Source organism: Nannospalax galili, unplaced genomic scaffold, assembly GCF_000622305.1.
Source record: "Nannospalax galili isolate Female #2095 unplaced genomic scaffold, S.galili_v1.0 scaffold529, whole genome shotgun sequence".
NCBI classification, from domain to species: Eukaryota; Metazoa; Chordata; class Mammalia; order Rodentia; family Spalacidae; genus Nannospalax; species Nannospalax galili.
Genome location: NW_008360309.1, coordinates 782,263 through 808,838, shown reverse-complemented (window position 1 = coordinate 808,838; position 26,576 = coordinate 782,263). Strand labels below are relative to the sequence as shown.

General features: G+C 52.0%; 1 protein-coding gene across 4 annotated transcripts; it reads right to left on the bottom strand.

Annotated features, from left to right (window-relative positions):
- Positions 1 to 2,636: 2,636 nt before the first annotated feature.
- LOC103726845 (myocyte-specific enhancer factor 2B-like) lies at positions 2,637 to 21,334 on the bottom strand. 4 transcript variants are annotated; one of them, XM_008824491.2, is made up of 9 exons: positions 21,300 to 21,334; positions 5,349 to 5,426; positions 5,009 to 5,212; positions 4,607 to 4,741; positions 4,100 to 4,250; positions 3,719 to 3,852; positions 3,472 to 3,556; positions 3,280 to 3,367; positions 2,637 to 3,013 (listed from the first exon to the last, which is right to left on the bottom strand). In XM_008824491.2, exons 2-9 carry the CDS (start codon positions 5,400 to 5,402, stop codon positions 2,791 to 2,793), a joined length of 1,074 nt encoding a protein of 357 aa, XP_008822713.1. In that variant the 5' UTR covers positions 5,403 to 5,426; positions 21,300 to 21,334; the 3' UTR covers positions 2,637 to 2,790. The 4 variants fall into 4 exon arrangements, with proteins under 4 accessions (XP_008822713.1, XP_029415224.1, XP_029415225.1 ...); XM_029559364.1 differs by lacking the exon at positions 21,300 to 21,334 and adding an exon at positions 14,700 to 15,076; XM_029559365.1 differs by lacking the exon at positions 21,300 to 21,334 and adding an exon at positions 13,492 to 13,552.
- Positions 21,335 to 26,576: the final 5,242 nt, after the last annotated feature.

Here is a 26,576-nt window from a genome sequence, read left to right as displayed (position 1 = left end):
CAGGAGGATCATTGTGACTACTGGGAAGCCAAGCTGGCTATAGAAACCTCAAGAGCAGTCAAAGAAACTAAGATGAGAAAGTGGGGAGGGAGGGACGGAGGGAGAGGAAGGAGGGAGGGAGAGGGGGGAGGGAGGGAGGGAGAGGAGGGAGGAGGGAGAGGAGGAAAAGGTACAGGAAAAGACGGGAAGGAAGCAAGGGAAGCAGAGGGGAGGGAAGAAACGGGGAGAGAGGACAGGGGATGGGAGAGGGGGAGGGATGGGGTTCAGGAGTGACAGCTGGACAGGGACCACAGCAGGCTTAGTGGAGCACCCAGTGACAGGCATATCATATCCAGTCCAGTGTTGAACTTAGAAGCTAGCATAGGGACTGAAGGGATGGCTCTATGGTCAAGAGCACTAGTGGCTCTTACAGAGGACCAGGGTTTGAATCCCAGCACCTACATGGTGGCTAACAACAGTCTCTAACTCCAGTTCAGGGAATTCAATGCCATCTTCTGACCTCCATGAACATTGCATGACCAGCGTGCATTTATATACATACAAGCAATACATTCATACACATTAAATAAAATATCTTTTTAAAAGAAGCTAGCAGCTGGGCACGGTGGCACACGCCTTTAATCCCAGCACTTGGGAGGCAGAGGCAGGCAGATCTCTGTGAGTTCAAGGCCAGCCTGGTCTACATAGTGAGTTCCAGGACAGCTGGGGTTACAGGGAGACCCTGTCTCAAAAAGACTAAAAAAAAAAAAAAAAAAGTAAAAAAATAAAAGAAGCTAGCATAATTATTTAGCTTCTGGTTTTATTTTGGGGTGCTGGGTGGTATCTGGGGCGCATCATCCAGGTAAGCCTCAGGGACTTAGGTACATTCTCCCCTATTGCTGTCGTGTCCCGTGTCGTGTCCCCCCCATCCCCCCCCACGAGTGTGTGTTAGGTGCACAGTTGCGTGAATGTGTGGGCAGGCCAGAGGTCCAATTCCGGGTGTCGTTCCTCGGGGTTTGTACACCATATTTTTACATTTATTTGTTTGTGTATGTGCGTGCAGGTCAAAGGACAGTTCTCTCCTTCCATCCTGACCCAGGGATGCAACTCAAGTCATCAAGCTTGGCGACAAGCACCTTCACTTAACTGACCCATCTTGCGGGCCCCATTCACCTTATGTTTTTGAGACAGGGCTTGTACTGGCACCTGGAGCTCGCCTATTAGGCTATGGTGGGCATCGAGCCTGATGGATCCTCCTGTCTCTGATTTCCCAGCGCTGGGATTACACACATGACCACCACGCATGGCTTTTCACGTGGGTCTGGACTCGAATCGGGTCCTCAGGCTTGCACTGCAGGTGCTTTGCCCACTGAGCCATTTCCTCAGCCTTATTTATGTCTTAGAAACCGTCCCAACCCCTCCAGGCCCAAGGTTGGAGCTGAGGATGTCTCTGGAGCCGCCCCAGAGGGGCTTATTAATCAGTACAGTGATCTGAACTCCAGTACCATGATTTTGTATCAAGTACTCTTAACCTCCCAGCCATCACCTTAGTCCAGGACACATTTGAAGGCAGAAGGGGGCAGCACCAGAGCCCAGGCTTGCCAACTGAGACCGATTTTTCCTTCCCTTTTAATTGCTTTTACATATTTTGTGTGTATAGGAGTGTGCCTGGAGCAGAAGCCAGAGAAGGGTGTCAGTTGTCCTGTCCTGCAGGGTCTGTCATTGAACCTGGAGCTGGGATGGTAGCTGAACCCCAGCGCTCCTTCTGTCCCCACCTCCCTTCCATAGCACCAGGGTTACAAGCACACCTGGCTTTTTACATGGGTGCTGGGGATTTGAATTCATATCCTCATGCTTGCACAGCAAGTAGTTGCCCCCACCCCTATTTGTTTTGTGAGTGTGTGTGTGTGTGTGTGTGTGTACACAAATATGGAGGTCAAAGGACAACTTGCAGTAGTTCTCTATTCCCTTCCACAATGTGGGTCCCAGGGATCAAATTCAGGTTGTCAGGTTTGAGGGGGCAACCACCTTCCCCACCCCCAACTATCTTACTCCTTTTGTTGTTGTTGTTGTTTGTTTGTTTAAGAAATGTTTTCCCAGCTGGGTGTGGTGGTGCAGGCCTTTAATCCCAGCACTTGGGAGGCAGAGGCAGGTGGATCACTGTGAGTTTGAAGCCAGCCTGGTCTACATAGCAGTTCCAGACCAGCTGGGGCTACAGGAAGACCCTGTCCGGAAAGAAAGAAAGAGAAAGAAAATGGTTTCCCTATAGCCCCAGCTGGCTTGGAACTCCCTATGTAGACCAGGCTGACCCGAATCTCCCAGAGATCTGCCTGCCTCTGTCTCCGAGTGCTGGGATGAAAGGTGTGTGCCACCATGACGGGTCCCTTTTTCCCTTTTGAAACATTGTCCTAACCCAGGCTGGTCTAGAACTCTATAGCAGAGAATACCCCTGAACTCATCACCAATAGGCACCCCACGGCCCGGTGAGCGATGGCCGGTAGATTCATCCCAGTCGCACACCTCCAAGGGAGGACTCCTCTAGGCTCCCCACCCTCCCTCCACCCGACCCTCCTCCTCTCGGAATCCGGGTCTGCGATACCCTCATCCCCAACTAGAGCAGGAACCTGGGGAGCCCGGGCGCACAGATTTGGGTTGCGCAGGCGCTGAGCCGCGGGCTTTTATTTATTGACCAGGAGAGGAACCGGACCCCACGGGCGATGTGTGTTGGGCGCCCGCGCCCTCCAGGCCGCACAGGGGACCCGAGACCCCGGGATCTTCTCCGCCGAGGCCGGGATGGGGGTGTCCCGGGCGCTACCGCGGCCAGCCGTCGGGAGGCAGACGCCGCAGGGAAGCTGCGGGCCGCAGCGGCTCCGCCAGGGGCCGGGCAAGAAGCAGCGGGTACGCGAAGGGCCGCGGGAAATCTCCGGGGGCCCCGGGGCCGGGAGACAGGCGCTCAGACTTGATGCTGATTGGGGGCGGCGGAGGTGAGGTCACGCGGCTGGGGAGACCATCCTCACACAGGCTGCGGGCACCCCTGCAGGGAAGGGAGGGAAGGGGAAGGTGAGAGAGAGGAGGGGGGGAGAGAGAGAGAGAGACGAGAGGGGGGGAGGAAGGAAGGAGGAAGGAGGGAGGGGGGAGGGAGGGAGGAAGAGAAGATGAAGGAGGAGGAGGGGAGGGGGAAGAGGGGAAAGGGGAAAGAGAGATAAGCCAAAGGTAGAGAAGACAGCCTGGAGGCCGTCGGGGATCCTTGGGGTGAGGCGCCCCTCTTTGGTTACCAGCTTTCAGGAGGTGCTGACTCACCCGGGTCTGGTAGGGGCAGCCGCGTCCCTCGACGGCGGCCAGGGTACAGGCTGCAGCGGGGGCGGTGCAGCGTCTCCTGGGCTGAACTCTGTGGACACAGTAGTGGGGTCCTGACAACCCCGCCAACTGGCCAGGGCTATTGGGTTGGGTGAGGGACCCTATGAGCAGGCAAGTTGGACAGGGCAGACTCACCTGAGGGGCCAGCAGGCAGGAAAGCTAAGTTCCCCAGAGGGGGGCTCTGGGCCCCGGGGCTCTGCAGGCCACTATACAGGCTCCTCTGGGAAGGGACAAGAAGTGAGGCGGGGGATGATAAGGCTGGGAGCCCACCACCAGTCTCCTTTCTCCCTCCTCCTACCAGACTCCTTCCTCCCTCTCTCTCCCTCCTCCCTTCTCTCTTCTTCATCCTCCCAACCCTCCTCCATCCATCCTTAGCACTCACAGAGGCGCCCAGTCCCCCTCGGGCCCCCACCAGGCCCCCAGGCAGATCGGGCCTCCGCCCATCTCCTGCCAGGTACAGGGGTGGGGGCGTCTTGCCTGCCAGGTGACTCGAGGGGAAGACAGGGTGTCCAAGGCCTGCGGGGGGGGGTTACCCAGAGAGAGAGAGAAAGAGAGAGAGACATCTTTGTCACCCAGCGATGCCTAAGGTTCCAGGACCATCTCCTCCCCACCCTGGGACCTTTCCCACTCTGGCGCCCCTCTTGTCCTGAGACCTCTCCACACCCTGACACCCCTCCCTGTTGAGATCTCTTCCCCTCCCCTCCTTGGGACCCTTCCTCTCCCTAGGACCCCTCCCCATCCTGGTCCACCCCCCCACGCTCACCCGGGGGCCCCGCTCTGGGCGCTGCTGGCCGAAAGGGGGACGGGCGGTTGTGGGCAGTCGTGGGTTCCCTGAGCCCGCCAGGGTCGCAGCCGGGTGAAGCAGGAGGGACCCGATATGCTGGCTCCTGGATGGGCATTGCTGGGGCCACTGACTGTGGACCAAGAGGCGGGAGAATGGGGCAGAGGGGCCCCAGAGAGGTCCCGAGGGTCCGTCCCAGCTCAGGCTTAGACCCATGGGCCTGGGGAGTCAGGGAGCAGAGCCCACGCTGAGACCGGCCTGGGGTGGCAGATCATCCGGGAAATTATGGCAGGAGGACCTGCTTACTTGTTGCTCTCTTACACGTCCTTCAAAGCCCGGATCATAATGCCCATCATCAGGGACCCTTTCCCCACCCAGGGAGGCATGGACCACCACCCTCTTGGCTGCCTGACCCGCCCTCTCTGAGCCCCAAGTCTCAAACTCTAGAATGGAAGAGGGATTCTGGGAAGGAACAGGGGAGTCTCTTACACAGATCCGAGGCAGAGGCAGGGGCGAGGCCGGGCCTCCTCGGTCTGCTCCCAGCCTCCTCAGCAGCTTCTCTCCCGGCCCCTCGTCCACCTCCAGCTCCGACCCATCCAGGCCCACGCCCCTCCTTTTCAGTGTCTGTGGGGACCACAGATGACAGGGTGGGCCCTCTGCCCTTACCCGGCCTTGGAACCCAATTCTAGGGCACCAGGGATGGGGGCCCTTCCCCAGCCGGCTGAGAGGGACACAAGGAGGGTGTGGCCTGCTGCAACCGAACGCGAACCCGAACCCTAGGTGAGTTCCCTAGGAGCGTTCCCACCGTGTCAGAGGCGACCCAAGAGGCCCAGAGCCCGCCTGGGTCCCACAGCGGGGACGGGATGGCCGGGTTGCAGGTGGCTAGGGTACCTGCAGGATGTCGGCGTTGGTGCGACTCTCGTGCGGTTCGCTGTACTCGGTGTATTTGAGCAGCACGCGGTCCATGTCACTGCTGGCGTACTGGAAGAGGCGCTGCGCGCTGTTGAAAATGATGAGCGCGATCTCGCAGTCGCACAACACGCTCAGCTCGTAGGCCTTCTTCATCAGCCCGAACTTGCGCTTGGTGAAAGTCACCTGCGGACAGTTGGGGGAGAGGGTGTTAAAGGAGGGTTTTCCCAAGGGATTCCTCGCTTTGGGGTGTGCTCTTCTCTCTGGCCCCCACCCCACCGGGAATATCCCCCCCCCCCCCAATTCCATCCTGAAATCTCACCTGCCGATTCCGTTGATCTAGAATTCGTGAGATCTGGATTTTTTTCCTCCCCATGGCACCTGGCTGGGCAGAGTGGCTCTGTAGAGATCACAGACTGAGAGTGTGGAATCTGGAACGGAGAGCCCAGCCTTCCTCCCACCTGCAGGCCCCTGAGGTGGGCAGGATGACCGGGAGAAAGAAGGTGGACTTCATCCCCACAGCTCCTGACTGCACCATCCTGAGGTCTGGTGCATGGCCATCATCCCTGCACTCAGGAGGCTGAGACAGAGGATTGTGTCCAGTCTAGCCTGAGCTACATAGGGAGATGTAGACATAGGACAGCTTTAGACCATACAAGACCCTTACTCAAAATGAGATTGCCTGGAGAACGGAAAAGACTAGAAGGATGTGCTCAGGATAGTTGCCCGTGTTGATACAAGATCATGAGGGTTTTTTTTTCCACTTTTAATATGTGTTTATTTGTGTGTGTACACATTGGCACGCATGGAGTCAGAAGACAGCTTGCAGGAGTCAGTTCTCTCCTTCCATCATGTGAAGCCTGTGCCTCAAACACAGGTTGTGAGCCTTGGCAGCAAGTGTCTTTACTTACTATGCCATCCTGCTGGCTCTTTATTATTAATAATTATTATTATCTTATTTATTTATTGGTCTTTTTGAGACAGGGTCTCCCTGTAGCCCCAGCTGTCCTGGAACTCACTATGTAGACCAGGCTGACCTTGAACTCACAGAGATCCGCCTGCTTCTGCCTCCCAAGTGCTGGGATTAAAGGCATTCGCCACCACGCCCAGCTATTATCTTATTATTTTTTATTTTATATTTATGAGTGTATTGTCTGCATGTATGTAAGTGCACCTGTGTTGTACAGTGCCCAAGGAGATCAGAAGAGGATGTCTGATCCCCTGGAACTGTAATTATGGATGGTTGTTAGCCACCATGTAGGTGCTGGGAACAGAATCTGGGTCCTCTGCAAGATCAGTCAGTGTTTTTAACTGCTGAGCCATCTCTTCAGTCCCCTATTTCATCTTTTTGAGATAGGATTTCACTATGCAGCCCTGGCTGACTGGGAACTTGCTATGTAGACCAGGCTGGCCTTGATCTCACAGAGATCTGCCTGCTTCTACTTCCCCAAGTGCTAGGATTAAAGGTGCTGCCAACTCCCTGCCCCTTTATTTTTGGTCTTTTTGAGACAGGGTCTTCCTGTAGCCCCAGCTGGCCTGGAACTCACTCTGGAACTAACAGAGATTCACCTGCCTCTGCCTCCCCAGTGCTGGGATTAAAGTAATGTGCTACCACGCCCAGCCTGCCCCCTTTTCAAATGGGGTTAATTTCGCATAAAATTAATCACGTTAAAGTGCACGATTAAATGACATTTAGCATATTTTCACTATAATATGTGATCATTATTTTAATCTAATTCCAGAACAGTCCATGGTCAACAAAGAAGCCCTTTTCCCCACTCCCTCAACTCTGCTTCCTGTCTCTATGAAGGTCCCTGTTCTGGGCATTTCCATACATGGGACCACAAACATGCAGAATGAGGTCTGCCCACATTCATTATGTGACAGGGAGGAGGTGGAGGGTGCTCTGAGACAGTCTTGCTAAGTAGCCCAGGCTGGTCAAGAGTTTGAAATTTCTCAGCCTGCAGAGTGCTGGTATACAGTGTGTACCACCATGTGCGCCTGAAGAAAAACTTTCCAATGTGTTTTTGTTGCTAGAAGTTGAAGCCAAAGCCTAGTACGTAGAATCATAGAAACCTCACCCCTGTTTGCTTTGGACTGGCAGGCCTGAGGATGTCCCCAAAAGGTCGGCACAGGGATGTGGCGAAGCCCCTGATCTCCCTCAAGGCAATCTTGGGTCCTGATGGCAGAACTTCTGAAAGTTCCAAGCACAGGCTTTGGCAGACCAATCTCTGGATCCAGGCCAGCCTGATCTACATAGAGCATTCCAGGCCAGTTGTGGCTACAGAGAGACACTGTCTCAAAAACACAAAAACCAAAACCAAATGAAAGAAGAAACAAAACTCAAAACATTAAAAAAAAAATCCTGAGCTGAACATGAAGTGGTTCAGCTGTGATGCCAGTGTTTGGTGGATTTGGCAGGAGTCTAGGAGTCCTAGACTAGCCTGGGCTACACTGTGTCTCAAAAAAATGGGGAGAGGCTAGGGAGATGGCCCAATGGGTAAAGTGTTTGTTGTCCAAGCATGAGGACCTGAGTTTGACTCTCCAGTACCCATAGGAAAGCCAGGAGTAGGTGCATAAGTCTGTAATTCCCAGTACTGGAGAGGTGGGGACAGGCAGATCCTGGGGGCGCCATTGTCAGCCAGTCTAGCCAAATCAATTCCAAGTTTAGTGAGAGATGCTGTCTCAAAATAATAAAGTTGGGTCTAGGGAGATGACTTAGTGGGTGAGAGTGCTTGCTGCACGAGCATTAGGGAGACCTTGTCTCAAGAGAATATGGTGGAGAGTGATGGAGCAGGACCTGATGTCCTCTGGCCTCTGTACACACACACACACATGCACACAAGCACATGGTGGGAAGTGATAGAGGAAGGTGCCCAGCATCAATCTCTGGCTTTCACAGAGGTAAGTGTACCCACACAGAAGAATGAAAGAGAAAAGAAAAAAGAGAAGTCAGCGCTGGGCCACTGACTGCCCTGGTCTACATCTTGCATCAAAGCCTGGATTAAGACACTAGAGAGGATGATCTGAACTTTTTTTCTCTCTCCCTCCTTCATTCCTTCTTTTGTGAAGATATAGGGTCTCCTGTAGTCCAGGCTAACCTCAAACTTGCTTTGTAGCAGAGTCTGGTCAGCATGTTGCAGTTCAGGTGGCCCCAGGACTCTTTGGTGGTACAAAGACATCTGTTGCCCACAGGGAATCGGCACCTGCAGACCAGACAGCCACAGAGGCCCTGAGCCTCTCAGGGACAGTCCCCTCTACAGACTCGAGGGCCACACAACCTCATGTGTCCCAAAGTGGCTAAGGTTTCTGACCAATGGTCAGCTCAAGGTCACAGAGGCCTCATACAGCTCCCAGCAGGGGACGCCTCTTTCCCAGCCCATGCCTACTGTCCTGAGAGGCAGGTGGTGACAGACACACAGGTAGACATCGAATGCCCAGGGCCACCCTAGACAGGCAGTGAGCTACTAATAACATCAGAGCTAGAAGCTGGGTGTGGAAAGTGCCTATGATCTAAGCACTCAGAAGCTTAGGCAGGAGGACTGCTGACAGTTCCAGACCAGACCTGGTCTCAACAAAACAAAAACAGCACTCAGGAGGCAGGAGGATTCTTGGAGTTCTAGGCCAGTCAGGGTTATATAGTGGGACTGTGTCTCAAAAAAAGAAAGGAGGAAGAGGAGGAGGAGGAGGAGGAAGAGGGGGGGAGGAAGAGGAGGAGGAGGAGGAGGAGGATGAGGACCCCAGAACAACTATCTGGGGATAATTTCAAGAAAGATTCATGCAAGCAGGTAGGTGTTTCTTCCTGCCCTACCTCTATTCCTGGCCAGTACACAGAGAATATTAGGTACCTTTTAAAAATATGTCTGTCAATGTTAGTATTGACTTTGTAAAATCATAGATAAGATCACTTTGAGCTTGACATTTTGTGTCTCTAGTCTAAGCACCTTTTGTGCGGCGCGCTAGCCGCGGCATGTCTGCCTCTCGACTGCCCTGGGAGGAGGAAGAGAAGGAGGAGGAGGAGGAGGAGGAGGGGGAGGAAGAGGTTGCTTCACCAAGTATGGTGGTGTGCATCTGTCATTTCAGCCCTGGGGAAATGCAGGCAGGAGGATCAGGAGTTCAAGGCCAGTTTCACCTATATATTGAATCTGAGGCTAGCCTGAACTACAGAAGACACTGTTTCTGCTCCAAAAACAAGAAAAAGAAATTGAGATCTGCTGATCTGGCCACAGCTCCTTCTCAGTCTGCAACTCAAGTGGCCTGGCTGTGGCCCCCATCATTCCAGGGTTCCTGACTATCAAGTGGGTTGAAACACCTCACCTGGTGTAGGTGGGCTGCTTGTGTGTCCCTGGATCTGGCCTGCACCCTCTCTAAGCTGAGTCTCTGAGTCAAATCCATAATGCAGACCCAGTGGCCCCCAGCGCCAGCTTCTCTTGCTAAATTTAACCTCCCGGCTAATTTTAACCTCCAGCCAGAATCAGGCCTTTCCCACGGCTGGGATGTGTTGCCCCAACCCTGTCAGGTCCCTGGAGGCTCAAGAGCGGCACTGAACTGAAGGTCCTCAAGCCAAGATGACTCCGGAAATGTCCCCACATCCTGGGTCCCGTGAGAGGGAGGCCCAGGCTGGGTCTGGTCCTGAGTCACTTGAGTCTGGAAGACTGTGCCTCTGCCTTTGACATCTGACAAAGGGCTAGGTGATTGGCAGGAAGGAGGTACAGACAGCAGGGAAGGGGGTGGTCTCTCTGAACTGAGACCTGAGGACAGAGACAGGAAGTGAGTTCTAGGCAGAAGCAACAGCAGATTTGAGGGTCCTGGGATAGGAAGGAGGCTGGACAGTGTGCATGTAGGGAGGCCAGGGGATTTTGGTCTGTTACTGAGGACAAAGACAGGGTTTTGTGGAGAGATAGGTTTCTTTCTTTGGCTTTTTGAGACAGGGTCTCCATGTAGCTCCTGCTGCCTAGAACTCACTCTGTAGACCAGGCTGGCCTCAAACCCACAGAGGATCCTACTGCCTCTGCCTCCCAAGTGCTGGGATTAAAGGCATGCACCACCATGCCCGGCTCTTTTATAATTTTATTCATTTCATATTTTGGTTTCAGACAGGGTCTTATGTAGCCTAGGCTGACCTCCAACATATGTAGCCGAGGATGCCCTTGAACTCCTGATCTTCCTGTCTTCACTTCCCAAGTGCTGGGATTACGAGCCTATCCACCACGCCTGATTTACGCACTGCTGGGGATAGAAGCAGGGCTTCATGCATGCTCGGCAAGCACTCTACCAAATGAGCTACAAGCACTCTATTAACTAAGCTACAGCTCTAGCCATGCCTAGCTTGATTTATTATTTTATTTAGTTTTTTGTGATAAAGTTTAATTCATTCAATTAAAAATTTGTTACTTTATGTATGGTGGAGGCATGCTTGCCACTGTGTGTGTGTGGTCAGAGGACAATCTGGGAGTTGATTCTCTCCTTCTACCATGTGGGTCCCAGGGATTGAAAAGTCATCAGGTTTGGCAACAAGCACCTTTATCCACTCAGCATCTAACCAATCTAACCACCCCTAGTATCTCTCTCTCTCTCTCTCTCTCTCTCTCTCTCCCTCCTTTCCTTTAAGACGCTGTCTTGCTATGAAGCCCCGGCTGGCCTGGAACTGGCTATGTAGACCAGGCTGGCCTTGAACTCACAGAGATTTAAGGCATGTGCCACCACACCCAGTTATTTATTTTTGAGACCTACTCATGTAGCCCAGGATAGCTTGAACATGTAATCCTCCTGCCTCAGGCTCCTGAGTGCTGGGATAACAGGCCTGTGCCACCACATCTGATTTCTTGGTTTATCATTTTCAAATTCTCCCGTGGGGAGAAGGAGGGTACAGAGGGCTGTGGATAGAAAGGAGGCCAGGGTTCTGTCCATGTAAGTGGAAACTGACCAAGCACAAGGACCTGAGTACCAACTCCCAGCACCCATGCAAAACCCAGATGCAGCAGTACATCTCTGTAATCCCAGCAGGATCTCCCTGAGTTGGAAGTCAGCCTGGTCTACACAGAGAATCCAGGCCAGCAGCGGAATATAGTGAGACCTTGTCTCAAAAAAAGTGGAGCGTGATTGTGGAAGATATTCCGAGTTGACCCCTGGCACAAAAAGAGAGCTGTGACTGAGGCTCCCAGCCCAGCTTCCCTCCACACTTCCTCTTAGACTTCCCCAGCCGACACTCTGCCCAGAAATACACATGCAAATTCCCACTTTCAGCACGGGCCTGATGACCAGTGTGGCCCAGGTGTGAAGGGCGGAGGAGGAGCGGAGGCGGCAGCCCCGGCTGCACAGACCTATTTGTACTCCCATGCAAATTAGCACCCGAGCCGCAGACAGACCCCAGCGCCCCTCCAGATGTCAGGGTGATCAGAGTGTGGGGAGGAGGGGCCGGCCCACGCTAAATGTGCCAGGCATGAGGGAAAGCTGAGGGCTGGGGAAGCACCTTCTGCACCAGGAACCCCGCGTGTCCAGCTAGGAAGCAGAGTGCTCAGCTGGGTCCAGCGATGCAGGTTTGTCATCCCAGCACTGGGGAAGTGGAGGCAGGAAGGTCAGGAGTTCAAGGTCATCTTTAGCTATGTAAGTAGTTGGAGACCAGGCTGGGCTACATGAGACCCTATCTTCCTGTTTCAACAAACAAAAGTTCTACACACAGATGAGCGCAGCTCTCAGCTCTCCCCAGAGAAACAGCAGCAGACGGCAATTAACATTTACACTCACAACTGCTCAACGTGGAGAGAATAATATTTCGGAGTGCTCAGCTCTAAATGGGACACCTGTATCACATCTTCTCTTCCCAAGGCTCAAGGATCATTGCTAAAGAGGGGGCAGAAAGATTGTAAGAGCCAGAGGTGGTGAATGAATACAAGGAAACTGTATTGTTTGGACACAGGGTAGTTGCACATATGAACCCACAGCACTTATCACAGTATACACAAGACCTGTGCAGACCCAAGCCAGACAGGGGCCCAGCATGGATGGGGAGGTAGGCAGGGAGTCCTAATCCTAGCTGAGGATCTATTGGCAACTGACAGATGCTGGGGGAGAGAGAGTCAGTTTTCTTTACTGGTGTGATACCTGATAGGTTGACCAGACTCCAAGGGATAGATCCATACCCAAGAGCACTTGGGAAATACAGATAAGACTCGATAAGCCTTAAAAAAAAAAAAAAAAAAGAAAAAGAAAAAAAAAGAAAGAAAGAAAAGGAAAGACATAATAATAGAAGACAGGCTTGGCGTGGTGGCCTAGGCCTTTAATCCCAATACTCGGGAGGCAGAGGCAGGTGGATCTTTGTGAGATCAAGGCTAGCCTGGTCTACATAGTAAATTCTAGGCCAGCTGGGGCTACAGGGAGACCTTGTCTCAAAAAGATAAAAAAAAAAGCCAATAAATAAATGAGGGGGTTGGAGAGATGGCTCAGAGGTTAAGAGCACTAGCTGCTCTTGCAGAGGACCCAGGTTGGATTCCCAGCACCCACATGGCAGCGGCTAACACCCATCAGTAATTCCAGTTTCAGGGGAATCCGGCATCCTCTTCTGACCTCCAAGAGCATTACATGACATGGGTGCACTTACATGCAGGCACACTTATACACATAAAATAAAAATATGGGGCCGGGCGTGGTGGTGCATGCCTTTAATCCCAGAATTTGGGAGGCAGAGGCAGGTGGATCTCTGTGAGTTTGAGGTCACCCTGGTCTAAACAGTGACATAGTGAGTTCCAGTTCAACTGTGGCTACAGGGTGACCCTGTCTCAAAAAAAAAAAAAAACAAAATACCAAAAACCCCCCAAAACCCCCAAATAATAAAATATTTAAAAATAGATAAACAAAAACAAAAATAAATAATAGTAGAGGACCTGAAATCCTGGGGGGATTAAGGAGTGGGTAGAGATGGGGAGAGGGTCTGAATATGATCAAAATATATTGTGTGAAATTCACAAATCAATAAAATTTTGGAGGTCTTTTGTTTTTGGAGGCAGAGTCTCCCTGTAGCCCCAGCTGGCCTGGAACTCACTATGTAGGCTAAGTTGGCCTCGAACTCACAGAGATCCGCCTGACTCTGCCTTCCAAGTGCTGGGACTAAAGGCGTGCGCCACCACGCCCGACTAAACAAAAATATTTTTTTGAAAACAGGAAAAAGAAAGAAAACCCCTCCCTTCTATCGGGTGGGCTAGATGGCTCAGGGGTAAAGGTGTTGTGGCTTGCTGAAAAAAGACTGAAGACCTGAGTTCCATCCCTGGTTCCCACCTGAAGGTGGGAACCACTCCGACCTCTACGCACACGCCACTGCAACTGCAACATAAACATGCTCACACAAAACGATGATAAAACAAAAATACAGAGGCTGGGACCGTGGTTCAGTTGGTAGAGTGCCTGCATGTACAAAGCCTTGGGTTCAATCCCATAGAACCCCATAAACTGGAATGGGTGGCACACACCTGTCATAACAGCACTGGGGAGGTGGAGGGAAGAGGATCAGAAGTTCAAGGTCATCCTTGGCTACCTGGGCGAGAGAGAGAGAGAGAGAGAGAGAGAGAGAGAGAGAGAAGAGAATTTTTTAAAAAATGAAAATGCTGCCGGGCGTGGTGGTGCATGCCTTTAATCCCAGCACTCGGGAGGCAGAGGCAGGAGGATCTCTGTGATTTTGAGGCCAGCCTGGTCTACATAGTGAGTTCCAGGACAGCTGGGGCTACAGGGAGACCGTGTCTCAAAAATGCCAAAAAAAAAAGAAAAAGAAAAAGAAAAAGAAAATGCTTCCAGCAGCTCCTGGAAACCAGTGTCCATCCAGGTCAGAGTGACAAGGTGGGGAAGCTGCTCTGAGGTCCTCTAGAAAGCTCTGAGTCTGGATAGAAGGGGGATCTGCAGTCAGTAAGGCTGATCTTTGGTGACCCCAGGATGGTATACAGGTGACCCATGTGTCTGAGTTGAAGCAAGAACCAAGGTCTTAGGCCTGAGGCAAAGGCAGGAGGATCTCTGGGAGTTCAAGGCCAGGCTGGTCTACATAGTAGAGCAAGTTTCAGGCCTGCCAGGGTTGCAAAGTGAAACCATGTCTCAATAAAATAAAAATAGGGGTTGACAAAACGATTTATTGGGCAAAAGCATTTGCTGCTAAGCCAGATGAACTGAGATCCATCCTGGGTCCTATATGGTGGAAGGAGAAAACTTTGTTGTCCTGTGACCTCCACAGGTGCACCATGGTATAAGCCCCCTCTCCAGACAAATAAGTAAGTATAATAAAAAGATATTTAATGAAATAAAACTCGGTCTGGGGATGTAGCTCATTTGGTCAATGCACATCTAGCATACACAAAGCCTAGGGTTCCATCCCCAGCGGACATAAACTGGCATGGTGGTGCACACCAGTCATCCCCAGTACTCAAGTGGTGGAGGCACTGGGAATTCAGGAGTTCAGGAGTTTGAGGCCAACTTGGACTATATGAGACCCTGACACACATACACACACACACACACAAATCCCCTTCTATCTGGTGGTATCTATGGTCAGTCAGAAGATGTTACAATCCACGGATTTACCTCCCTAGCTTGGTGAGGTTTCTGGGCCCCCAGGGAATGAAGGGTAAGGGCGAATAGACGGGATCCCATCATCCAGTGACCTCTCTCCCCATAGAAGCCTCAATTTCCCTACCCGTAAAGGAAAGCAGGTGAGAAACACCTCCTCGCCTGACCCCAGGCTTTCGATCCTATTTTCCCATCCAGAAGCCAACCCTGGACCTCGGGACGCTGGGCCGAGGCTTGGCGCCCGCAGTGCACCACGGGGCTGAACGAGGACGCAGGGCTCAGCGCGAGCCGAGCCGGGAAAGCAGAAGTGAGAGGCAGGTGGGGAGCCAGGCCCGCGGGACAAGCGGCCTCACGCAACCCGGGCCGCCGTTTCATCACCTGCTCCCAGCGCTCCTCATTACGGCGACAGGAAGAGCCCCCTGGAAAGCCGGGACCCCACCCGCCCTCTCTTGAGGGCACCAGCCGCTCCGAGCGACCCCAGCTGCCCTTCTCTCAGCAGCTGAAGTTGGGGGCTGGCACGCCCCTCCGCGGTGGGCGGGGCCTCACGGTGTTGGGGCGGGGCCTCGATATCCCTACCAGACCCCACAGCTCTGGGCCCTGCACAGGCCCTCTGCAGCTGCAGTTTCATCCACTAAAAACAGGTCAATTTGGGGCGCCCGTAGGGCCTTGGGGGCTGAGTCCTTACAGATGGCTTTGGGGGTCACCTCTCCTCAGCCCATGTCGGGGGCAAATCAGTATAAGGGCCCCAAGAAGTCCCATGCAAGGATGTTGGGAGGCTGGGGGAGTCAGGAAGACATTCATCCGGTGGAAAGAATAGGGGGTGGGAGCCTCCCCCAACATCTGGAAACCCCCAAACACTTGCTGAGCCTGGGTCAATGGGTGCATACAACACAACGGATCCCCAAAACACTTGGGGAGCCCCACCTACAAAAGTCTTCAAAGGATAGGGTTTCACCTGGTGTGGTGACACACAGCTGTCATCCCAGCACTCAGGAAACTGAGGCAGGAGTACTGGGATGAGTTCGAGGCCAACCTGGCTACATAGTGAATTCTAAAGCAAGCTAGGCTACAGTGAGAGCCTGTCTCAAAGAACAAAAACAATTCACAGTACACAGAGACACCCCAAATCCATACAGCTCTCCAAACATGAATGCCCAAACACACTGAGACCCCCAGAACTCTCAAAACATATAGATCTTCCAGATGCATGCAACCCAACATCCAGACGCCCTACAAACTCAGCAAATCTCTCCAGATACACAGGGAGCCCCCCAAATACTCACACATCCTCCAAAGGAACATAAACCTCCCCCAAGAGCATTCACCCCCATACATATTACAGGCCTTCAAATCCTTGTTGGTCCCCTGACACACAAGCACCCCTACATGCAGATGACCCCATCCCTGCTGAGACCCAGGACCTCCTTTCTTCCTGTGGTGGATGCTCAGTACCATGTTTGGGGTGCCATGAGATCTGAGGGGGTAGGATACTTCTCAGTCCTCAAATCTCAGGAAGGCTGTCCAGGGTCCCTGTGTCATGGATCCCTCTGGTGTTTCTGGGGAAACTAAGGCCCAGTCAGGGACTTTCAGATTCTCCCCTGGCCAGCTCATAGGGGAGAGACAGGAACTGAATTCTCAGGACAGACAGGAGCCATAGTAGCTGCTTGCCACAGGTCAGAACTGGGTGAAGGGCCAGCGAGTTCTGAGTTCCAATTCACTTTTCTTTCGTGCTGGGGTTTATTTGTTATGGATGCTTTTGTGATCTGGGGGTGGATGTGCAGGACCCTGAATGTGCTAGGCAAACCCTGTGATGCTGAGTTCCATTCCCTGCCCCTGGTCTCCTTTTAAGCACCTCACAGTGCACAAAACAAACTTGAGGCCACATATAGCCTGTGGACCACCAGTGTGTGACCTTTATTATCCAATTGGTAGACTGCTTGCCTAGCATGCACAAAGTCCCAGGTTCCATCCCTGAACCTCATAAAACCAGGTATGATGGTACACACCTGTCATCCCAGCACTCAAGAAGTAGAGGCAGGAAAATCAGAAGTTCAAGGTCACCCTCAACTATATTTGAGGCCAGCCTGGGCTACCTTGTCTCAAAAAGAAAAAAAAGGAAAGAAAAGATGGGCACTAGGGAGATGGCTCAGGGGGTACAGTGCTTGCTGTATAAGCACGAAGACCTGAGTTTGATCCCCCGTTTGATCCCCCCACTTAAAAGCCTGGCAGGTAGTGGATGCCTGTAACCCCAGCACTGAGGCACAGAGTCTGGTGGATCCTGAAGACTCAGTCGTCGGCCAGCCTAAGCAAAATGACAAGCTCCAGTTCAGAGACCCTGTCTCAAAAAATAAGGTTTGGCCTGGAGAGATGGCCCAGCCATTAAGAGCACTTGCTCTTCCAGAGGACCCAAGTTCAATTCCCTGCCACTGCGTTGGGTGACTCACAACTGCCTGTAACTTCATCCAGCTCGTGGGGAAATCTGATGCCTCTGGCCTCCAAGGGCACCTGTACTCACACACATAATTTAAAATAAAATCTTTAAAAAATAATAAGGTAGGGGCTGGAGAGATGGCTCAGCGGTTAAGAACACTGGTCGTTCTTGCAGAAGACCCGGGTTCAAATTCCAGCACCCACATGGCAGCTAACAACTGTCTGTAAATCCAGTTCCAGGGGATCCGATGCCTCTTCTGTCCTCCTTGGGCATTGCATGACATGGGTGTACTTACCTACATGCATGCAATACACTCATATACATAAAATAAAAATAATAAAATACTTTTAAAAAATAAAAATAAAAAAAATATAGGTAGAAGGCAGGGTGTGGTGGCACATGCCTTTAATCCCAGAACTTGTGAGGTAGAGGCAGGTGGATCTCTGAGATGGAGTCCACCCCGGTCCAGGCCAGTCAGGGCTATGGGAAGACCCTGTCTTAGTGATAATAATAATAATAATATGGAGAGTTGTAGAGGAAGGCACCAAAGTCATTCTGGTCTCCACATGAGTATGCACAGGTGAGTATGCTTGCACACACACGCACATCTTCCCCTCCTCTCCCCAGAAAACCTTCACAGTTCAAAGCGGACACAATATTGATAGGCCTCTCTTGTAGTGTGATAATCTGTTTGGCCAAGGCCACTGCTCCAGCAGTGGGGACAGACCACCCCTCAGCCCCCCACTCTAAGCCTGGCCCTGCTGTCCCATACTAGGACTACCCAAGTCCCCTGCCATGTCCCCTGAGCCTCCGAAGTGGCTGCAGGGACAGCCCAAGATGTCCCTCTCTTTGTTCCACAGAAAGACTTTCCCATGGGGAATTGGTCCTTAGGGCCCTGGCCTCCCTACCTGGGAAATTAGCACATCTGTCAGCTCTGGGCGGAAGGGACTCTGCCCACGGCCTCAGCCTCACAGGCCCCAAGATGCAGCCACCTGGGAACCCAACCTGTGGGATATCACCAGCCCCACTCTGTCAGAGATGCAGAGGCAGGGGTGGACAGAACACAGTTCCCCCATGGGCAGTAATAGCAGATACAGAACTGTCCTGGAGAGGTCTGCATTGAAGGAAAGGAAAGGGCAACTTGGTCTAGTGGCTCACCCTGTCATACCAGCACTTGGAAGAACAAGGAGATCAAAGCCAGCCTTGCCTACATAGTGAGTTCAAGGGCAGCTTGGGCTACATGAGACCCCTTCTCAAAAACAGAAAAATATGGGGAGACCGAAGCAAGTGACTGTCTGAATGGCTTTGATGGAGGGTCCAGGAGGACCTGTTTGAGGAGGAGTCTTAAGGATAGGATGCCACCAGCTATGTAGAGATATAGGGTCAGTCTGCCTGGTGGACCAAAGAGCAGTGCAAAGGCCCTGAGGTGGGAGGCTGGTGTGGCTGGGATGGGGGAGGGCTACAGATAGAGGAGGGCAGTGAAGTAGCCAAGGGTGCCCTACAAGGCACTAGGCAGCTATGGCAGATGTGTGAGCAGGAGAAGGCAGTGCCCCACTCAGGGTTTTGAGATTTCATGACTGTGGTGGGGAGAAGGACTTTGGGGGTGGGAGGTCAGGACAGCATACAGCAAAAAGAGCCAGGGCCTGGAACAGCCAGGGTGCAGGTTGGGAAAGAGGACAAGATAGGCCTGAGTCCACAACTGTGTGGACTCCACGTCTGGACCCACCACTATTGCTCCCTTTCTGGCCCCCACCTTGACCTTGGGTGAACTTCAACCTGAAGGAAATACCAGCCCCCAGCAGAAGGTGAAATGGGTATGGGTGGCCCCTCCCCCACCCTGCTGCTTGGAAACAGTGCACAAAGTACCTGCTTTGATTAAGCACCTTCTGTTTGCCCAAGCCCCTCATGACACAGGACCTGCCTGGCAGAAACAGCCCAGTGACTACAGAGAGAGGGGTCTTTCTGCACACTGACAGAAGTAGGCTTGTTCTCAGGGTGATATGGCACGACTCCCAGGTTCCCAGATAGGCATAAGCTTGGGCCCCAGCATCAGATTTGTTCCCTTCCTGTGCCCAGCTGGGAGGTGGCCTGACACTGTCACCCTGGAATCATAATCCAGGTCCCAGCCTGAGGATGTCAGGACAGACATATGAGTCCCTGGGAAAGTCAGTATGGTAGACACACCTGTCATCTCAGCACTGCAGAGGCAGAAATATCAGGAATTCAGGGTCACTTTCAGCTACATAGCAAGTTGGAGACCAGCCAACTTGCTACATTGCTACATGAGACTACATGAGACCCTGTCTCAAAAAAAAAAAAAAAAAAAAAAAACTGTGGCGCAGTGGTGCAGGCCTTTAATCTCAGAAGAGGCAGAGGTAGGCATCGGATATCTTTGAGATCAAGGCCAGCCTGGTCTACATATGAGTTCCAGGCCAGCTGGGGCTACAGGGAAAGATCTTAAAAAGACAGAAAAAAATGATAGGAAGCCAAATCTGGGCTCTGCTTTCCTTGCTTGGTCACAAAGGTGGACACGGAGCTCAGAAAGGGACAGCATGTTACCGAGGGTCACATAGAGCAGATGGGGGAGTCCGGGTTCCCCTGCCATAGCCTCTGCTCTCTCCATTTTCTGGCCCATTTTCTCTCAGGGAGATGGGGGTCTTCACCTGGACCCCATACTCTCAAATGCAGCTTCCTAAGCCCAGTGTGGTGGCACATGACCGTAATCTCAGCACTTGGGAGACAAAGGCAGGAGGTTCGGGAGTTTAAGGTTATCCAAGGCTACATAGTGAGTTCAAAGCTAGCCTGGACTACATGAGACCCTTTCTTAAAAAGACAAAAACAAGCCGGGCGTGGTGGCGCATGCCTTTAATCCCAGCACTTGGGAGGCAGAGGCAGGCGGATCTCTGTGAGTTCAAGGCTAGCCTGGTCTACATAGTGAGTTCCAGGACAGCTGGGGCCATAGGGAGACCCTGTCTCAAACAACAACACTTTGAGGGGTGATACCTCCCCAGGCTGTAAATGTCCCAAAATTCTGTTCCTTTCAGGCCAAGTTTTCCTCCTCTCCTTGGCTAGGCAGCAGGTGGACCAGAGGGAACATGTGTGCCTTCTAAGACACCCCCAAATCTTTGTAATAAACCCCAAACACTGCTCCTTTGAAATCAATCTACTTTTTTTCAGTGTCTGGGATGGAACCCTGGGACTTTCCCTCTCTCCAGTTTCTCATTGGTGAATTCTCAGCAAGTACTCTCCCCAGTCCCACTGAACCCAGGTTTGTTCACACTGACAATCAGAATTCCCATCCCTGATCCCAAGGGGCCACAGGCCTGGACTTTCCCTAGTGAGGAGGCCCAGGCAAGCTAGGGAGGCTAGGCTATTTCTGACCTCTATCTGAATCTAGGGCTATGGGTGGCCAGGAACATGGATCACTGGCCTCTGCCACCCTGGATCCTGAGAGGGACAAGGAAGGGGTCAGCACTAGGAGAGGGATGCTGCCTCAGAGGTCTGTGACTTGTTCCTGGGGCAATTTCTGAGGGAGGCACAGGCATGGAGAGGGGGTGGCCTTGGGGCAGCTGTGGCCCCCTCACCCTGGACTTTGTGCCCATGTTCTGGTACATGCTAGGAAGAAGTCGTGGGCTTGTCCATGGAGCCCTAGGCAATGAACGCCAAATGGTTTATACCCCAAGAGGGGAGTTCCCTAGTTGAGACACACTTCACCACAAAACCAACCCTCACCAAAACTTCAAACACAGCTGCACATGGTGGAGCATGCACTTGGGAGGCTGAGGCAGGAGGATTATCATAAGTTCCAGGCCAGCCTGGGCTACATAGAGAAACCCTTTCTCAAATTCCCCTCTCCCCCCAAAAGCAAAAGCAAAAACAAAAATAAACCCCACAAACACAGATGCCAGTGAATGCACACATTTGTGACCCTAGTACTGGGAGGCAGAGGCAGGGTTGCTGTGAGTTTAAGGCCAGCCCCGGCTACATAGAGACTTCTAGGCCAGCCTGTGCTATAGAGGCTCTGTCTCAAACTCTCAAAAGAAAGAAATCTCAAGCAGTCGGGTGTGATCACACGTTTGTGATGTCAGCACTTGGGAGACTGAGGCAGGAGGATTGCTGTGAGTCTGAGGCTGGCCTGGGCTACACAGTGATTTCTAGACTAGCCTGATCTAAAAATGAGATTCCACTCAGTAAACAAGTCCGTGACCCCGCCCCCCCAGACACGCACACACCACTCTCCGCCGCCCACTCGCTCCCCAAAGAGGCGCATGTAAGTCCCGCCCGGGTGAGCCGCACCTGCAGTGCACTGCGAGTCTCCCGCTGTCCGCCGCTGCTTCACTGAGCGGCTTGCAGGACTCATCGCAGGTGCCTTCCCGCGTGGCCCCGCCCCTAGAGGTGATTGGGTAGAGTTGGGTTTCATTTGCATAGGGGCGTGGCCTCTGGGGCAGTGCGGGGCGGCCGCTTGGGCCGGGGCATGCTCCCGAGCATTCTGGACTAAAGAATTCGGATCCCCGACTGGATCTCGAAATTGAGAACCCAGAAGCCGGGGTGGAAGTGCACGCCTGTCATCGTAGCACTCAGGAGGCTCAGGCAGGATTGCTGCTAATTCAAGGCCAGCCTACAGAATGAGACCGTGTCTCGAAAACCAAAACCAACCAACCAACCAACCACCAACCAGCCACCAACCAACCAACCAACAAAACAAGCAAACAAAAAGATGGCTCAGGGGTTAAGAACACTGGCTGTTCTTCCAGAAGACCCGGGTTCGAATCCCACAACCCACATGGCAGCTAACAGCTGTCCCTAACTCCAGTTCCAGGGGATCCGACAGCCACTTCTGACCTCCGCGGGCATTGCACGACACCGGTGCACTTACCTACATGCAGGCAATACATGCGTACACATAAAATAAAAATAATAAATAAAATATTTAAAAAAAAAAAAAGGTCCAGGGGCTCTAGCAAAATGACTCGATTGGGTAAAGGAACTTTCCAAGAACACACATGGTGGAAGGAGAAAAGTGATTCCCTCAAGTTGTCCTCTGACCTCCACAAGCATGCTGTGGCAGGTGTATACACACACACACACACACACACACACACACACACACAGAGTCATAAATGTGATTTTTGTTTGGTTGGTTTTTTGAGACAGGGTCTTTCTGTAGCCCCAGCTGGCCTGGAACTCACTACCATAGACCAGGCTGGTCTTGAACTCACAGAGATCCACCTGTGTCTGCTTCCCAAGTGCTGGGATTAAAAGTGTGTGCACCCAGTTTGTGTGATTCTTTTTTTAATGTATAGGGAGCTGGAGAGATAGCTTGGCACTGGTTGCTCTTGCAGAGGTCCCAGGTTTGGCTCCCAGCGCCCATACGGGAACTAGCAACCATCTGTAACTCTAATTCCAGGGCATCCGACACTCTCTTCTGGTCTTCATGGGCACTGCACACACTCAGTGCACTTGCATACATGCAGACAAAACACTCATTCACATAGGCTAGAATTAAAAAAAGTTTTTGGTCTTTTTGACACGGGGTCTCCCTGTAGCCCCAGCTGTCCTAGAACTCACTATGTAGACCGGGCTGGCCTTGAACTCACAGAAACCCGCTTGCCTCTGCCTCCTGAGTGCTGGGATTAAAGGTGTGCACCACCATGCCCAGCAATAAAAATATTTTTAAAAAATAAAATACAGAGGGGCTGGAGAAATGGCTCAGTGGTTAAGAACACTGGCTATTCTTGCAGAAGACCCAGGTTCGAATCCCAGCACCCACGTTAGCTAACAACTGTCCTTAACTCCAGTTCCAGGGGAATCCGAAGCCCTCTTCTAACCTCCGCAGCATTGCATGGCACAGGTGCACTCACATACATTCAGGCAATATGCTCATACACACAAAATAATAATAATAAATAAAATACAGGGCAGGGCTGCATGTAATCAACTAGGTTTCTCCTTAGTGATTTGGTGTCCTTGGTCCTACTGTAGCCCTAACCTTAATTTGAATCCCATTCAGAATTCTGACCACCTTAGGCTTAAACCTCCACTTTTTTTGTTCTTTGAGCTTTTTTCTTGTTGCTGTTTTTTTGTTTGTTTTGTTTTTTGAGACAGGGTCTCCCTGTAGCCCCAGCTCATCTGGAATTTGCTATATAGACCGGGCTGCCCTTAAACTCACAGAGATCCCCCTGCCTCTGCCTCCTAAGTGCTGGGATTAAAGGTGTGCAGCACCATGGCTAGTCCCGGTCCTCCACTTTTTAATACTGAATAAAATAGAATTTCCAGCCCATCTAGTGATGCACTGATGTCCTTCCAGTTACTCAGAGGCTGAGGTTGGAGGATCCTAAATTCCAGGTCATCCTGACATACATAGTGAATTCAAGCACATCCTGGGAAGTTTAGTGAGACACTATCTCAAAATCAATAAGTAAATAAAAGCAAATAAATTAGACTGTTTGACCCAAGTCTATGGTTACTCAGAAGACTGACAGAGAAGGATGGTGTCTTCAAGGTCAGCCTGGGCAACTTACTGATGCTCTGCCTCAAAATAAGTTTATAATTTAATGAAAGGGGCCTGATGTGGGTCAGCGGTAGACTGCTTCACAGCATGCAGAAAGCTGTGGCTTCAATTCTCATCACTGAAGAAGTAAAAAGCCAACGTAATCTCGGGATTAAGGAAGCTGAGGCAGGAGGACTGCTTCAAGTTTGAGGCAAGCCTGGGCTACAGATTGAGACACTGTCCAATATGTAAATTTTTAAAATGACTTAAATTCCTGTTCCTGTTGGCCACAGGGACCAAGCCAGCCTTTATGACGCTGGCTCTTGGTCTTCCACAATTGGAATGATTGAATAAGGGGTTCTGGGGCCACCTATGTACCTATCCAGCTGTGCCTTCTACCAGTGCCTCCATATGCCACCACAGGAGTGTCAGACCCTGCTGACCTGTGACCCACCCTGCCCTCCTCCCTTTCCACAGTCCTAGAACATTAGGTCTTCCACCACCATGCATACCCTTGTCTCAGCTCACCTCTCTCTGGTTTCTAAGAGGGAAGTCACTATGGGGGCACTTCTAGGACTGGACTCCAGCCCAGATCACTCAACTCATCCTTCCCTGGTAGTCCCTGTACCCTTCTGCACAGGGTCAGGCCCTTAAGAGGACTCAAGGGGTGAAGAGTTTGAGTGGAGAAACGAAGTGAAAAGAATTATAGGGTAAGGGGCTGGAGAGATGGCTCAGCGGTTAAGAACACTGGCTATTCTTGCAGAAGACCCAGGTTTGAATCCTAGCACCCACATGTTAGCTAACAACTGTCCTTAACTCCAGTTCCAGGGAATCCAACAGCCTCTTCTGTCCTCCTCGGGCATTGTACAACATGAGTGCACTTACCTATATGCAGGCAATACACACATACACATAAAAATGATAAAAAAGAATTTTTTTTTGGTCTTTTTGAGACAGGGTCTCCCTATAGCCCCAGCTGTCCTGGAACTCACTATGTAGACCAGGCTGGGCCTTGAACTCACAGAGATCCTCCTGCCTCTGCCTCCCGAGTATTGGGATTAAAGGCATGTGCCACTATGCCCAGCTACAACATTATTTATTTATTTATTTATTATTTAATTTTTTTAAGGCAGGATCTCCCTGTAGCCCCAGCTGGCCTGGAATTTGCTATGTAGACCAGGCTGGCCTGAAACTCACAGAGATCCACCTGCCTCTTCCTCCCAAGTGCTGAGATTAAAGGCATGTGCCAGATCTGGCAACTTTTTTTTGAGAGGGGGCTTAATTCTTTTTAAAAAAGACCTTTAAGGATTTTTAAAAATTGTATTATCTGTGTAGGGTATGCCTGTGTTTAAAGGGTGCTGGTTGAGGGGCATTGGATCCCTTGGAACTGGGTTACAGCCGGTTCTGAGTTGCTTTATGTGGGTGCTGGGAACTAAACTGGGGTCCTCTGGAATAACAGCAAGTGCTCTTAAGCGCTGAGTTATCTCTCTAGCCCAGGGGATTCATTCTTGTAGTCCAGGCTGGCCTCAAACTCAGGGTGATCTTCCTGTTTCACCCTCCTGAGCTCTAGGATGACAGCTGAGAAACACCTCTCCCAGCTGCAACTTTCTCTTTAGACACAGAAACGAAAGTTCGTGGTTCCGGCTGTGCTATAGGTGAGTCCCTCGCCCCCCACTAGCGCTCACGCCACACCCACAGGTGCCCCCTGGACACACAGGGTTGCGGCCAGACTGGGGGCTTTTGCCTGGGCTGCGACATGCAGAACAAGGCGCGTGTAGATGAAGGAGCCTGGGGAGCCCCGGCCCCGGGGGCCTCGCTGTTTACCCCCCCATCCACCCCCACCCCCGGCTCTGATGCAACCCGCAGGCTCTGGTTACGTGAGGGTAGCAGCTGCAGCGGCGCGGCGGGACCTAGTCTAGCCTCGCCCACCCGAGTGCACGCCCCGAGCCCCGCCCAGCCCGCCTCCCCCAGTGGCCCGCCCCACTCCCCTGAGCTGGCCAGGCGCAGCACTGCAGCAGAGTCCCTGAAAGACAGCAAAATCCCCCTCTCCCACTACGCAGGAGAGGGGACATCTGAGTGTCTGGAGTGAGAGGTGAGAAGGGCCAAAGGCCAAGGCTTGCTTTGTTGGGCTTTTGTTGTTTCGGGTTTTGGACAGGGTGTCACGTAGCCTAGGCTGGCCTCAAACTCACTATGTAGCTGAGGATAATCTTGAACTCCTGATCCTCCTGCCTCCACTTCCTAAGTGCTAAGATGACAGGTACATACGTGCCACCATGCCCGGCTGCTGTTTGAGTCAGGGAACCATTCTGTAGCACAGGCTGGTCTTAAACTCCCACAATCTTGCCTCAGCTTCCCAAGTGCTGGCAGGACAAGCATGAACCATCACATCCAGTAGGGGAAGGTCTGAAGGCTTTCCATGGCAGGGACAGTGGCCCTCCCTATCTGTGAGTTAGAAAACCCTCTCTCTTTGCCCTGCTTGCTGTGTGACCTCTAAACAGTCATTTCACTTCTCTGAGCCAGTCTGCTCATGGGAAAAGCAGAGACAACAGCCAGTGTTCCTCCTGAGGATCCACTTCTGGTGCCACTCTTCCCAAAGCCTTCCCTATCCTCTCTCTTTGGGGACCTACCACCCCATACTTCATCTAGTCCATAGCTGGGGTGTATGTAGTTGGCTCCCCCACTGTAGAGCTCCTGGGCCAGGCCCAGTGTTGTGGAACCAAATGACTGTCTCTCTGAGTCTCTTCAAGACCTGCAGAGCCCCAGCGACAGGAGAGAGCCAAGTTTGGGTGTGTGGGGGGCTCTCAGGCCTCAGAGAGGCTAGAGCAGGACAACAGTGAGGCCCAGGCCTGAAATAAAATCTGGATTTGGACTGAAGGCAACAGACAAAAAGCCAATAATACGGGGCATGGTGGTGTTGAACTGTGATCCCAGAACCCAGGAACTCAGGTGGCTGAGGCTGGAGCATTTTGAGTTTAAGGCCAGCCTGGGCCACATAGCAAGAACTTCTCAAAAAAAAAAAAATTCAGGGTCCATGGCTCAGCAGGAAAGGCCCTTGTTTTTTATTTTTAATTAATTAATTAATT